Below are 14,414 nucleotides of genomic sequence, written 5' to 3'. Positions count from 1 at the left end.
ACTGCCTGCAACTATTCTTGCCTTAATTTCCTCAGATACATTGTTTGTTTTATTTATTATCGATCCTAGGTATTTAAAATTATCACATTTTTCAAATTCTTTGTCTCCTACCTTTTTCGTTCTTTCATTAGCTGTGGACTCTTTTCTTGATGCGAGCATGTAATTAGTCTTTTGTACATTGATTTGTAATCCTATATTCTCTGCATTCTCTTCTAATTTTTTAAATTCGTTATTTAGTTCTGTTTTGTTTCGTGATATAAGATCAATATCATCTGCATAAGCTAGGCACTGACTCATCCTGTTAAAGATTGTACCTCCTGGATTTATACTTAAATGCCTAATTGCCTTTTCCAATGCTATATTGAATAACAGGGTTGACATGACATCTCCTTGTCTTACTCCTCTCTCTATTTGAAATTCTTTGAAAGTTCTCCTTCAATCTTTACTTTACTTGTTGTATTGCTTAATGTCATTCCTGTTAATTTAACTAGTTTCGTTGGTATTTTCATTCCTTTCATAATTTTTAGGAGTCTGTTTCTCTTGACGCTGTCATATGCCTGTCTGAAGTCTATGAAAAGATGATGCAGGTCTATATTGTATTCATAGCATTTTTCCATTATCATTCTGATTGAGTAAATTTGATCTGTAGTTGACCTATTTCTCCTAAAACCACATTGGTATTCTCCAATCATCTTTTCAGCTAGTGGTGTAAGTCTCCTGACTAGTATCTTAGCAAATGCTTTATATGCCATATTGAGGAGTGTGATACCTCTAAAGTTTTCACATACGGTTTTGTCTTTACTTTTATGTATTGGACATATAATTCTTCTTCCACATTGTTGTGGCATTCTTTCTTCTTCCCATATTTGTTTGTATAGCTCTTCCAATTTATCCACTATAATGTTCCCTCCTACCTTCAATAATTCTGCATTTATATTATCGTCACCTGGGGCTTTATTGTTTGCTAGTTCTCTAATTGCTTCTTTAACCTCTTGTCTTGAAGGGGGCTTAATCAAATCTTTGTTAGTGTCTCCAATTTCCATGTCAGTTTCATCTACCTCTTCCATCCTCAAGGGTCTTTCTTCCACTCTATCTCCGATATCCTCATTCTACTTCTCTTGTTCATTTTTATCTCCATTCAAAAGTTCACTAAAGTACTCTGCCCATCTGTTCAAAATACCTTCCTTATCTCCTATCAAATTACCCTCCTTATCTTTGCAAAATGCGACTCTGGGTTGGAATCCTTTCTTCTCTTCTTTCAGGTTCAAGAAGTAATCTCTCTTTTCCTTAACTTTCCATGTCGTTTCTATCTCTATTAATTTTTGCTTGTCGTACTCTCTTTTCTTTCTTCTACACAATTTATCGACCACTCTTATCTTCTCTTTGAACACTTCTCTATTTCATTTTGTGTTTCTGTTTATAGTCTTTAAACTTGCGTCATTTGTTTCTTTTATAGCTTTATCACACTCCTCATCCCACCATTCGTTTCTTCTCGTTGGTTTCTTCTTACCCAGTACCTTTTCTGCAGCTTGTTGAATGCTGTCTCTTATTGCTTTCCATTTTCCCTCTATATCAGAATCTTGCCATTCCTCTTCCTTCTCTTCCAATCTCTTCTTTAATGTCTCTTTATATCTTACTCTGTACCTTTTATCTTTTATTACCTTCGTTGTATCATATTTTTCTTGTTTCTTTCCTTTACTATTTCTATAACAGGCAATTCTTTGTCTATATTTGATTCTGACTAGAAAGTGGTCAGATCCACAGTCTGCTCCTCTGCAGCTGCTGATATCTGTTATATCTGATGAGTGTCTGTCATCTATTATCACATGATCTATCTGTTTTTTTGTCTCCCCATCTGGTGAAATCCAGGTTTTCTTCTTTATGTCCTTTCTTTGTAGCTGCGTACTTTTAACCACCATTCTTTTACTGACGGCAAAGTATATTATACGTAGTCCATTATCGTTACTTTCATTATGTAAACTTTCTTTGCCAATTGTTTTTCTGAAAATGTCTTCTTTTCCTACATTGGCATTTACATCTCCAATTATTAATTTTACATCATGTTGTGGTGCTGTATCGTATACGTACTCCAATTTATCATAAAACTCATCTTTGATCTCATCATCAGTCTCTTCAGTTGGTGCATAAACACAGATTGCTGTGATGTTAAACAGTCTCCCTTTGACCCTCATTGTGCATATTCTCTCATTTATTGGTGTGAAGTCTATTATAGCATTCTTCGTTTTCTTATCTACGATAAACCCTGTTCCATACTTCTTTCCGTTTCCACCACTGTTGAACACTATGTGGTTTTCTGACTTGAAAGTGGACTGTCCTTTCCATCTTGGCTCTTGCACTGCCATTATATTGATCCCATATTTCTCAGCAATTTATTTAACTATTCTCAGTGCCCCTGGTTTCTTTAAGGTGCGTACATTCCATGTTGCGATAGTAATTGTCCTTTCTTCATTGACCGTTCTCATATTCCTGGTCTGTCCTGGTCGTCTTCTTATAAATCCATCCTTCTGAGGCTCGTCTATTGGCTTCTCAACGGGTTGTTCTTTTACAAGGTAAGGGTGTCGGCCTTACCCCCAACCTGGAGGGCCAGGTAATTTGTTTTCAGGGTTTTCTTCCCCTAGCCTTGGTAGATCCCTCTACAAACTACAAGGCAGTAGTCCTGGTTTTGGTCCACTCTGGGTATTTTAATTGCCCAGTACCCACTATATCTAGTGAACTTTCCTCTATCCGCCACCTGAGGAGGCGCCCGGTAGGAGACCAGGAAGTCCGCCGGGTTATTTCTGTGTAAAGCAGTCCATTTTTGCTTCTCCAATATTAACAGCAGAATTAATCAATTTTCCGGGTATTGCATAACTCTCAGGATAATTCAGACCTCAGAAGGTGTCGCGTCGGTGAATAAACCTGAATTTCGTGTTTAAGAGTTAATTTCGCTTTTTGCAGTTCATTTCGCATTATTTCGTGACAAAACATGGTCACAAAATGCATCTCACACCTTTCAAAAACACTACAATGTGTTTTTTTTCAAATTTCGTTTTTTCATCAAAAACGAAATATGCATGCCTCTATGCATTAGGTTCAAGAACACTATGTAGACAAATGGGGCTTGATTAGAATGGCATTCAAGTATTGTGGTTTATACAATTGATACAAGGTACACATATAATGTCTACATATATTTCAGAACATGAATAGAACCATATGTTACATTTAAATGACCAACTACTGCATCGCCAATGCATGTTAAACACACCCTGAACTCCATGTTAGATCACTTAGCCTAGAGTCAACGTAAATTTTATAAATATTAATAGCAGCAAGTGACATATCAAAGTTATGTAAAATTTTCTGAAAAAATCAAATGGTAAAATCCATTTTCAGATATCTTTAATCTTTTTTAAGTTATTGTATATTAAGAATAATAAATGTTGTTTTTAATTGCATGGTACTCCACAATGTTCCTTACTCGTTGTGCAGTGAATAGAGATTGTATTGATCAAAGAAGAGTTTCAATCTAAAGTGCTTGAATTTTCAACATACGCTTTACACTGGTATGAGCCTCCTTGGTAGCTGAAAAGGTCACATGCTTGCCAGAATACTCTATGTCATCCCAATATCACATAGTACTTGGTAAATTAAAAATGTATTATGATAATTACAGGTAAAGTAAACAAGTAAAAACATGAATGTGTGACATGTGCAGTGGGACAGTGTTAATCACATACTGTAGCCTTTTCTAGTGGTCTGGGAAGGGTGTGATGTCACATATTCACCAATTTCGTTTGTTTGCTTCGCCTATAATTATCATCAATTCTAAATTTACTCTTTACTGTATGGTACTGAGATGTACATACACTATTCTAGGCCAAGCTTGTGGCATTTTTTGCTAACCTCGAGGCTCATACCAGTTCATACCAGTGTACAACTGGAAAGTTGCACGCTAAGATGAAACTCATGTATTCAACAAGTTCTTCCTCTTTCAATTTATAGCTACGTGCACTAACAACACAGTTGCCTATGGAACCAGGCATTTGAATCATCCTGTACTTCTAAGAACTGGGAATGTAAATATCAGTTCATGAACGTTAATTCAACAAACGTTGTAATGTATTAAAGTTAAATTTTTGTTTTACTTTTACTCTTGATTTAAGTAATTTGTCTATGAAAATATGTTGTCATGCATTACCTAACCTATCCTAAATCTAACATAACTCTGCATGAATTTGACATCCCATTTTATAATTTTTTATCACAAATTTTTGAAAAAATTAAAACTCCCAGTTTTGAGAAAATGGATACAATTTTTTTAAACCACTTCAATTATTTTACCCTGACATAGGCATGCAATATTTCATGTGAGCACTTCAAGACCTTACTGTCAGAATTTCTTCTGTAGGTGCAGATTGACAAAATATTGCAAATTAAAGTTAACAAGATGTTAAAAAAAGGTGAAAATCGCACATTTTGCACCCCTGTGATTTCAGAAATATAAAAGATATGGATCTGTAACTTTCCTATTTTACTACCTCAGGTAGGAAGTCTGTACCACTCCATATCATGTAAAGACAATAAGAGCGGTTACAATACTGAACTTATAATTACTGCTCTGGTTCATGATGTCTGGGAATTTGATCATAATAATCTTATACTTCAATCATTATTTTTCAGGTGAGTACAATAGGATCATTAAACTCCTGCAACACTAATATGGATAAGAGCATAGAGCTGGAAAATAAAGACAAGATGGCAGATGAATACGAGGAGAGGGGAAGAGAAGAAGAAGATGAGTGTGGGGAGGAAGAAGACATAGAGGAGTATTTGAGGAAGACAGAGATAGGAGATAAGGAAAAGTTCGGTGCAACAGCAAAGAGTGGGAGTTATGCACTACTTGTCCTCCCAAAGGTGCCTGTTGTTGGCCCTTTAGGTGCTAGGTCACATGTAAATAAAAAACATTATGATTCACTGAAGTATGAGCTAGATGAACAAAAATATGTGGAATCTAAGACGAGTGTGGAAGATGAGGATGATTGGATTGATTTGTTGTTTTAAGTCCACTTTATGCACAGTAAGGCTAATCGGGACTGGACCTACAGTTTAAAGTGGGATCCGAACCACCATGTGCCTCCGCCGGGAATCGAACCCGGGACCCCTTGATTACAAGGCGACGACGCTACCACTGTGCCATCGGAGAGGCCCGGAAGATGAGGATGAAGAGGAAGATATGTATAAATATTTGAGGATCATGGAGTTAGAGAAGAATGATGAAGAAGTATATGATGAATATGGAGAGGAAGGAGATGTAGAAGAGTACTTGAAGAAGACAGAGATAGGAGAGAAGGAAGCGTTAGCTGCAACAGCAAAGGGTGGGAGTTACGCACAATTTGTCCTCCCAAAGGTGCCTGTTGTTGGCTCTCTGGGTGCTATAATACTCCACGGCAGTATGAGGAGTATGAGGATAATGAAGGGTCTAAACATATAGGCATAGAAGAAGTTGAAGATGCTGAGGAAGAAAATGTGAGGAAAATGGAATTGGATCAGAAAGAACCATTACATGCAATATATGACATGGGTAGTTTTCATGTGCAGTTTTTCAACCCAAACCTACCCCATGTTAGGAAAACATGGTACATCAGATCACATGCAAATCCACAAGATCTTTCACAGCAGTATAAACGAAACGCAAAAATATATGTCAAGAAGTATATGGAGTAAGAGGAAGAGCCTGAATATCATCAATACAGCATGCCTGCAGTTATGACTTGTGAGTTTGAATTTTGTTTTATGTCCCACTTTATGCACAGATAGTTACCCTATCTGTGCATAAAGTGGGACATAAAACAAAATTGAAGATTGAACATGTACTTTAAAGTCAGATCCAAATCACTAAGTGCCTCCAGGAGGTATTGATCCCCTACAACTTGATTACAAACTATGACTTGTGATATTAGGTTACACGTTAATTTAGAAATACCCATTACAGCAGCCTGTATTGTAATTACTGGACAGGTTTTTATGATTAGATTTTCTTTGTTATGAAATCATTTCTCACATTGACGAACAAGTTTTTATATTTTTATTGTATTGTAAATGCAACTCAAAATTCAATATTCACTTCTCTAAGGTCTTGTAAAACTTTAGATGTGATATAATATACAACAGTTTAATGAAAAGAAAATTAACTTTGCCTGTAAAACTTAACATACCATCAACTGAAACTTTCCCTTTATCTTATTTCTACTTTTTCACTTTTCTATATCCCTAGATTAATCTTGCTAGTGATGAATGAAAATTACATGATATTCCAAATACAGTGAATTTGATTCAATGTTATCATGCTTAAAATGTAAATGCTGTACTGCTACCTGATGCAAGGCATAAGGTTCAGTTATGTTTTCTGAGATTATGATTATAGGTTCTGTTTAATATATGTTACATGCAGGCACGTATCCAGGAATTCCTTTCGGGGGGGGGGGCTCAACTCAATTTTTTAAGGGGTATAGTAAGAACCTCACAATTGTATGTTTAAGACCAGTGGTGGCAATTGGGTTCAAAAACGAGGGGGAGGGGGCGGTGCAAGGAAAGTTTACTTTCTCTTGGTAGACAAGGCTTAACGTTAAGAGGCCATAATGTTGAGGCCAAAAAAGTGGGGAGCAACTATCCCTTAAATCGTCGCCACTGTAAGGCTGTCACTTTTATCAGAACGTGAAATCGGAACATTTTTTACCACTTGACTCCTCTGTTTCCATGCATTAACATTGTGTGCTGGAACCATCTCAGCATGTGTGTTTGTCCATTTCTTCTCATCAGGCATAAAAACATATATGGTGTCTTTGAGTCATTTTACGAAGCTGTTACACATGCACGGGATGGACAATCCACTCGACAACGCGAGATTCAAATTGTAGGCTGCCAACTGGACGCAGACAGCTCTCGAATATGTATCTCTGATTCGAGCCTGAACACCACTAACATGTCTTGTCCTCTCATGTTTGCAGCGCTTATAAACCCACCAAATTGTTCAGATTCAGGCCTTAGCACTCACAAATGTTCAAAAATGCCTGTCACAGCTTCCGCTGTCTTGTCATATATCGGCACGAAACAAAGGAAGTCTTCTCGAATACAGCTGTATCACGAAACAATTAATGCACAGTGAAAACGCTTCCGTTCCCAACACATCTAATGTTTCGTCTCCCAGTATGATCAAATGCTTATTCATTTATCTCCAGTGACGTGCCCAAGGTAGGGTTGGTGAGGTCATAACCCCATTTGATCCAGTATTCCTTTTCTTTAAAAAAAGAAGAATGTCAAAGACAGAAAAAAAATATCAAAATCAGGACTGACCACCAAAAATAGTATGCCTAACCCCTCTCCCTTCCGAAAATCCTGGGCACGCCACTCTTTATCTCGGACACATTTTTTTTAAAATCAACTCACCAGAAGTTTTTATCATTCAGGAATTGGAGATTGAAGTAAGATGCGCTCTTCCTGCAGTTTTGGATATGATCCTTTAGGGTGCTGTCTGCCTGCCTTCAAACATAACCTTAACAAGGCCCTAATTTTCCATCCTTGTGACTTGGATTTTCAAGACTTAGGAAGGTTTCAAACCGAAGGGACAGCCGATACATGTCGATTGGAATGGGCCAATCAACAGCAACGTTTCACACCGTAGCGACACAAAAGGCCGCACAAACCTAATTTCGAATTGTGAAATCTTCAGGCGACACGGTGTGAAATCTCCTGTATTAGGCCACTGTCATTGTCACCTCGATGCTCATTGTCACAGCTCATTGTCACAGCTATGGTAGTAGCTCTTGTTGACCACAGAAGAAAAAAATTCTCCTCAACCAGTGGGAATACTCCTCAGTTTTCTTCTCTCTCCTATATTTTCTGTGCTTGTTCACTATACAGGCAACACCTTACGATTTGATATACACAGGACATGTACTATGTAGACATTTTAACGAAAAATCGGTTGAAGTCAAGGATGGCTAGGTGGCTCAGTTGGTAGAGCCCTGATTCGGGTCCTGGTAGAGCCTGCAATATCCGCCTAAAATGTCTATATATGCAACATCTTCTTGCTTTCCCTTCTCGACATTCATAAAATTTTCGGCTGTCTCTTTATGGTAGTTAAGTGTTTGAATGTGTTGCGAACCCAGTAGGCTTAAACAAAAGTATTTCTTTATACCATGAAATTCTCGAACTGCATATACGAAATTTAGTTCTGGCAAAACTAAATCATCACTCAAAACTTTGATTTTCAGTTGATCTATGCAGCTTATTTCTGTTTTAATAAACCACTCAAATATCCGGTACTGCTGAAATATTCACTTGAGAGAGAGAGAGAGAGAGAGAGAGAGAGAGAGAGAGAGAGAGAGGGGAGGCATTGATCTCTTCGGCCCTCGACCCGAACTAACACTACACTGAGGCCCCGGAAATTCTGCTGTCGTCAATGTATTCATTTTCGAATCACTATATCTTATAAAGCAACCAGAGGACGCTGACTGATCACTAATCGACTGTATGAATTGTCACCCTTACCTCTGAAATCTCACTAACCGATTCTTTGTAAGATCAACCGAAAAATTGAATCCGCGTATTTATATCCTCATTATATTCTAGAACGTTCCGCAGATAAAACGATTCGTTAATATTGCCAGTAGTTGACTCCTTCTCTCATTCAAGAACGTACCCTCTCCCGCCTTCCAGAGAATATAAATTACAACGAATCGCCCTACGTGCGGCGCTACCTTTGTTGTGCAGCTTCCAAATGCTGACAAGTATCTACATAGTGCTCAAGTGCGCTGCGACAACACCGAAAGCGCAAGAAAAGTTTACGTGCAATATTATCAACAACAGGATTATACAGGGTGTCCCACGAACGGCGCAACTGGGAATTAAGAGTGGCGTTACTTTGTAACCGAAACCTGTACACACATAAGTCGTACACCAAATGTTAGCCCTGTCCAAGTAGATATTTTTAAACATAGAAACAACAAACGAGGTGCAGTGTTGTTCATGCAGTGTTGCCAAATGTAAGTGAAAGTGTAAATTTATTTTTCCACGAAGCATGGAAAATTGCATGTCAAACATTCGTACGGAAATTTGGACGTCAATTTCCACCTTGGGTAGGTGGACTATTTCGCCATCTATAGTTCAGAGAAGAAAACCGATCGTTTTCGCGTATAGCCAATCCTTTAATGCCTCGTAAAGGCGTACCGATCCAAATGGATGTTTTAAAAAAAAATATGAGGTACAGTGGCAACACTGTTGTTGTTTGAAGGCAACAAAAGGTGTGTTTAGTGATGGTCTATGACATGGAAATACTGGAAACAGGAAAAAAAGAAAATGAAAATTTTCTTTTTTTCCTGTTTTCAGTATTTCCATGTCATAGACCATCACTAAACACACCTTTTGTTGCCTTCAAACATCAACAGTGTTGCCACTGTACCTCATATTTTTTTTAAAACACCCATTTGGACCAGTACGCCTTTGCGAGGCATTTCAGGATTGGCTATACGCAAAAACGATCGGTTTTCTTCTCTGAACTATAGATGGCGAAATAGTCCACCTACCCAAGGTGGAAATTGACGTCCAAATTTCCGTACGAATGTTTGACATGCAATTTTCCATGCTTCGTGGAAAAATAAATTTACACTTTCACTTACATTTGGCAACACTGCATGAACAACACTGCACCCCGTTTGTTGTTTCTATGTTTAAAAATATCTACTTGGACAGGGCTAACATTTGGTGTACGACTTATGTATGTACAGGTTTTGGTTACAAAGTAACGCCACTCTTAATTCCCAGTTGCGCCGTTCGTGGGACACCCTGTAGAACATTCTCCGTCTTGCCTCGATAATTGTCTATCTCCTTAAATCATCGTCACATTATTCAAAAAGCCAAAAACCTAATTTTATCTAGTAAAAAATAAAAAAATTCCTGGGGGTTCTCGAACCACCTCAACCCCACCTTGGATACGTGCTATTAACAATAACAGGGTTATAGAACATTCTTTGTCTCGATAATTATTTCTCCTTAATTATCATCACATTATTCAAGAAGCCAAAATCCTAATTTTATCGAGTGTAAACAGAAAAAAATCCTGAAGGGGGCTCGAGCCTCCTGATTACCACCTTGGATACGTGCTATTAACAATGATAGGGTTATAGAACAGTCTCCGTCTTGTCTCGATAATTATTTCTCTCAGATTTATAAATCACATTATTCAAGACGCCAAAGATCTAATTTTATCTAGTGTAAATTGAAAAATTTCCTGAGGGGGGGGGGGGTGCTCGAGCCACCTCATCCCCACCTTGGATACGTGCTATTAACAATAACAGCGGTATAAAATATTCTCCGTCTTGCCTCAATAATTATTTCTCTCCTTAAATTATTTTCACATTATTCAAGAAGCCAAAAACCTAATTTTATCTAACTTAAACTGAAAACTTTCCTGGGGGGAGGGTCGAGCCCCCTGTGCCCCATCTTGGATACGTGCTATTATCAATAACAGGGTTACGGAACATTCTCCGTCTTGCCTCGATAATTATTTATCTCCTTAAATTATTGTCACATTATTTTATTTCACACCACAAGAAACCAAAAACCTCATTTTATCTAGTGTAAACCTAAAACTTTCGGGGGGGTGCTCGAGCCCCCTAAGCCCCCTTCTGGATACGTGCCTGGTTACATGTATTTATTCTTGTATCTCTTCCAGCTTCAGCAGTAGAAATGAGCCCTGAACAGTATCGCATCCCCAGAAAATACCGTTATGACATCAGGACATTGGACACTGTGAGGCGTGTACTTACTTTTTCAGATTCTGAATAACTTCACAAGGTAACTAAAAGGATGTTTTTAAATCATGTGTTGGTGTATGTATGTAAGGAGTGAGAGCAATTAATCTTACATTCTATCAGCATCCATCATCCATATATTTACATATTCCCCCTCTCCCTCCCTGCCCCTCCTCACCTGTGGAGCCCTTTTGACTGTCATTGAGCTGAAGCTTACAAAACCTAATTTTCTTTCCTAATCATAAAGTTTATTTTGCAACTGATATTAATTCTTCCTATCACAGAATGGCTTCGGGCAGCAAAAGGTTTGCTAGATTTTTTTGAAAGACATTTGGATTGTGCTTGAAGTACTTTTAATGGATAACATCATATTAAAAAGAAAAGTGTAATATGAACAGGACACGGTAAAGGATCTGAGAATCATTTTTTAAATCTGCCTTAGTTTCAATAAGCACATAAATCAGGTGCTCTGATGTGCTCTCAATTGGTGCTAAATTATTATAGAAGTCACTTTTAGTTTCAAGTTCACTTTATGCACAGATAGGCTAGTCAGTACTGGACCTACAGTTTAAGGTGGAATCCATGCCACTGTGCAAAGTGCCTCCACTGGGGATCGAACCCAGGACTTCTTGATTTACAAGGCAAGAGCATTACTAACACACCATTGGGATGCCCAAAATAAGTAAAAAGTCATTAATGAAAAGTTGTTTGCCTTCATGCTCTCTATGTCCTCTGAAAGTGTATTAATGATGTATAGCAGCATATCATATGTGCACACCCTTCCCTACATACATGTATGTACGTGTCTGTGTGTGTGTGTGTGTGTGTGTGTGTGTGTGTGTGTGTGTGTGTGTGTGTGTGAATGCATGCTTGTTTACAGAACATCCAATCTTCTACCAGAACAAAAAAACAGATTCATCTATGTTCTCACATGCAGGTTGTACAAAATTCAGTATTGTAGATAGATTCTGCTAACATTAAGAACTTTGCTTTTGCCTAAACCCAGAACTAATGCATTGTTGTCTCCCTAAATTTGATTTTCTGTTGTTGTTTTAAATCCACTTTTTACGCAGAAAGACTAATCGGGACTGGACTCTTACAGTTTAAAGTGGGATCCAAACCACTATGTACCTCCACCGGGTATCAAACCCACATCTTTTATGAGAGTAATGGAGTTACCAGTATGCCATTGGTGAGGCTCCCTAAATTTAAGTTTCAAAGTTTGATCAACCTAAGTCCAGTTAATTCTTCTGAGTCTTGTAATGACAAGTGCTTTGTTTCTTCTGTTGCAATGGTAAGGTCTCCTCAATGGTGCAGTAGTAACACAGTCACATTGTAATCAAGGGGTCCTGGGATTGATACCCAATAGAGCACACATTTGCAGACCCATTCATATTCATTAACATTGATCATTTCAACACTCATTCTCATTGTCTCAATTAGTGAAAAGTGGTAGAAAAGCAGTAAAAATTACACTTAACCCTTGTTTAGCTTGATTTCAACCTATTACTTTCAAGGGCAACTGCCTTCATTGTCTATTGTGTGTCACATGCAAATACCATCACATTGATGCTGTCTTTACAATTGTCTGATGCAACTTTGCATTGCTTCCACTTGGCAGGACTAGTGTCTGATGGATTGTCATGTGCATCATTGTGCTGATGTGGTTTCCATGGGATGAAAAAAGCAACACATCAGTCCTCCAAATCATCCATCCCACTCAAACCAGATTAACACACTTAAGCAGATGCACACTAACACTAGCACCATCCTGTGGTAGAAGTGCAAACTCCTGACAGACAATTGTCAATAAAAACATCAACATAAACAATATGTTCATCCAAGACACTTCAGACAATGAAAGCAATGAGCTCTTAGAATCAGTAGGTTCAAATCAAGTTAAACTGCAACATGGATGGAGTGTTGTTGGAGTAAAGGTTAAAATATTGGAAAAAAATCTCTTTGCATATCTTGTACATTTTGAGGGAGGGTTTTTCTTTTCTTTTGTAATTTTAGATGGCTTTTCTGAATCTTTAGGCTAATGACAATAAAGATGAATGATGATTATGTGAATTTGATGAACAAATACATACACACACACACACACACACACACTCACACACTCACAGAGGAATGCCTGTGGATGACTGACTGAGTTAAAACATGCTTTTCCAGGTCAGCCACTCAGTCCATTCATCCACTGAGGAAGGTCTATTGTACATATCCCTAGATATATGAAAGTGGCACTGAACCATATCTCACACTGATAAGAAGAGATGAAGTTATGAAAATTGAAATCATTAGAAGAGAAGAGTTGAAGACCACATTTGCTGTGTTTTTCCTTAAGATGACATACCATTGCATACCGCTGGAAAAATAACTATTCTTTATGTTTATAATGCAGAATGCATTAACATACACCATATATGCACATATGTATCTGCATAACAGTTCATTTCAATTGATTGCCATCTACATCAGAACTTGTAGCTACGAATTTTCATGTGTATATGGTAAGATAATGAATGCAAGTTACGATGGGGATGATGGTGACCATGGTCACGAAAATCAACTGTATGAATTAAATCATTACATGGATATGTAACTATATTTCGGGTCTCTGCATAAAAGAGTCCCATAACATGAATGCAGATTGTATTATTGAGTCAATTCAATAACAACTGAAATATGATTTTTTACAGATAGCATAAAAATATATGAAACTTTAGATTTTACAGCATTACAGGTAGCTGATATTAAACTTATCAGATATAATAATGCAATCACCTCATGGCAACTGAATGGTTATTTCAACTCCTTATCAATCATGTTATCTCCTGGCATCAGTTTGATATCCTTGATAAGAACTGAAGCACTGTCAAACATAATTATGGGTACATACATACAGAGTAATCAGGATGTAGAAGTATTAGAAATGTATTTTGCAAAACGAGGGTACATTAATAAAATAACACAATTTCGCACTTCAGTAATCAACATTTTCTAAAAAAACTGATGTTAATAAAAATAAAGCAGTTTTCTTTTTCTCTGCAAATATCAAATGGTGCAACATACGGGAACTTTTAGTGCTATGAATGGGTATGATCATAGGTGAGAAAAGTTGTGTGATTGTTATGGATCACGTTCATTCAATGTTGATGTTATTTGTGTCTCTACTTTCAACCCACTAATGAAGAATACAAGGACCACTCCCACTCTTCCTCAGAAATAGCTGTGTATAGTGTCTCAAAAACAAACCTTTATTTCCATTCAGCGTGCACGCTTGACATTCATATAAAATTTCACTATGTTTGGAACAAAAACTAACTATGTTTTCATATATGTGTAGGTGTAAGTAGCAAGAATACTGAAGATTTTGCAGGCTAAGGTCTTTTTAGAATTTGTGAATTTAACATTGCAAAATATTATTTTACAGCAAACCCGGTAGCTGATAGACAGTGGTGGCTTTCAACAAAAGAGTACATAATGTTTATCGCAGAAACAAATAGTTCAGATAATATGGATCTAGGATCATTACCAGTGGATGACCTGTTTTCTTGCAGAGATCTGTGCCTTTGTTATTTTATTTCTAAGTCAAGC

General features: G+C 37.4%; 1 protein-coding gene across 1 annotated transcript; it reads right to left on the bottom strand.

The window, feature by feature from the left end:
• Window positions 1-1,400: 1,400 nt before the first annotated feature.
• On the bottom strand, window positions 1,401-1,919 carry LOC145983605 (uncharacterized). The gene has a single exon (XM_083116668.1). The coding sequence runs from the start codon at window positions 1,917-1,919 to the stop codon at window positions 1,401-1,403; it is 519 nt and encodes a 172-aa protein (XP_082972794.1).
• Window positions 1,920-14,414: the final 12,495 nt, after the last annotated feature.

Source organism: Lepisma saccharinum, chromosome 2, assembly GCF_977018435.1.
Source record: "Lepisma saccharinum chromosome 2, izLepSacc3.1, whole genome shotgun sequence".
Classification (NCBI taxonomy): domain Eukaryota; kingdom Metazoa; phylum Arthropoda; class Insecta; order Zygentoma; family Lepismatidae; genus Lepisma; species Lepisma saccharinum.
This window is presented reverse-complemented; position numbering and strand designations above follow the sequence as displayed.

Bases quoted from the DNA above. Each gene is read 5' to 3' on its own strand.
- LOC145983605 (XM_083116668.1), bottom strand. From the start codon at position 1,919: ATGGTGGTTAAAAGTACGCAGCTACAAAGAAAGGACATAAAGAAGAAA.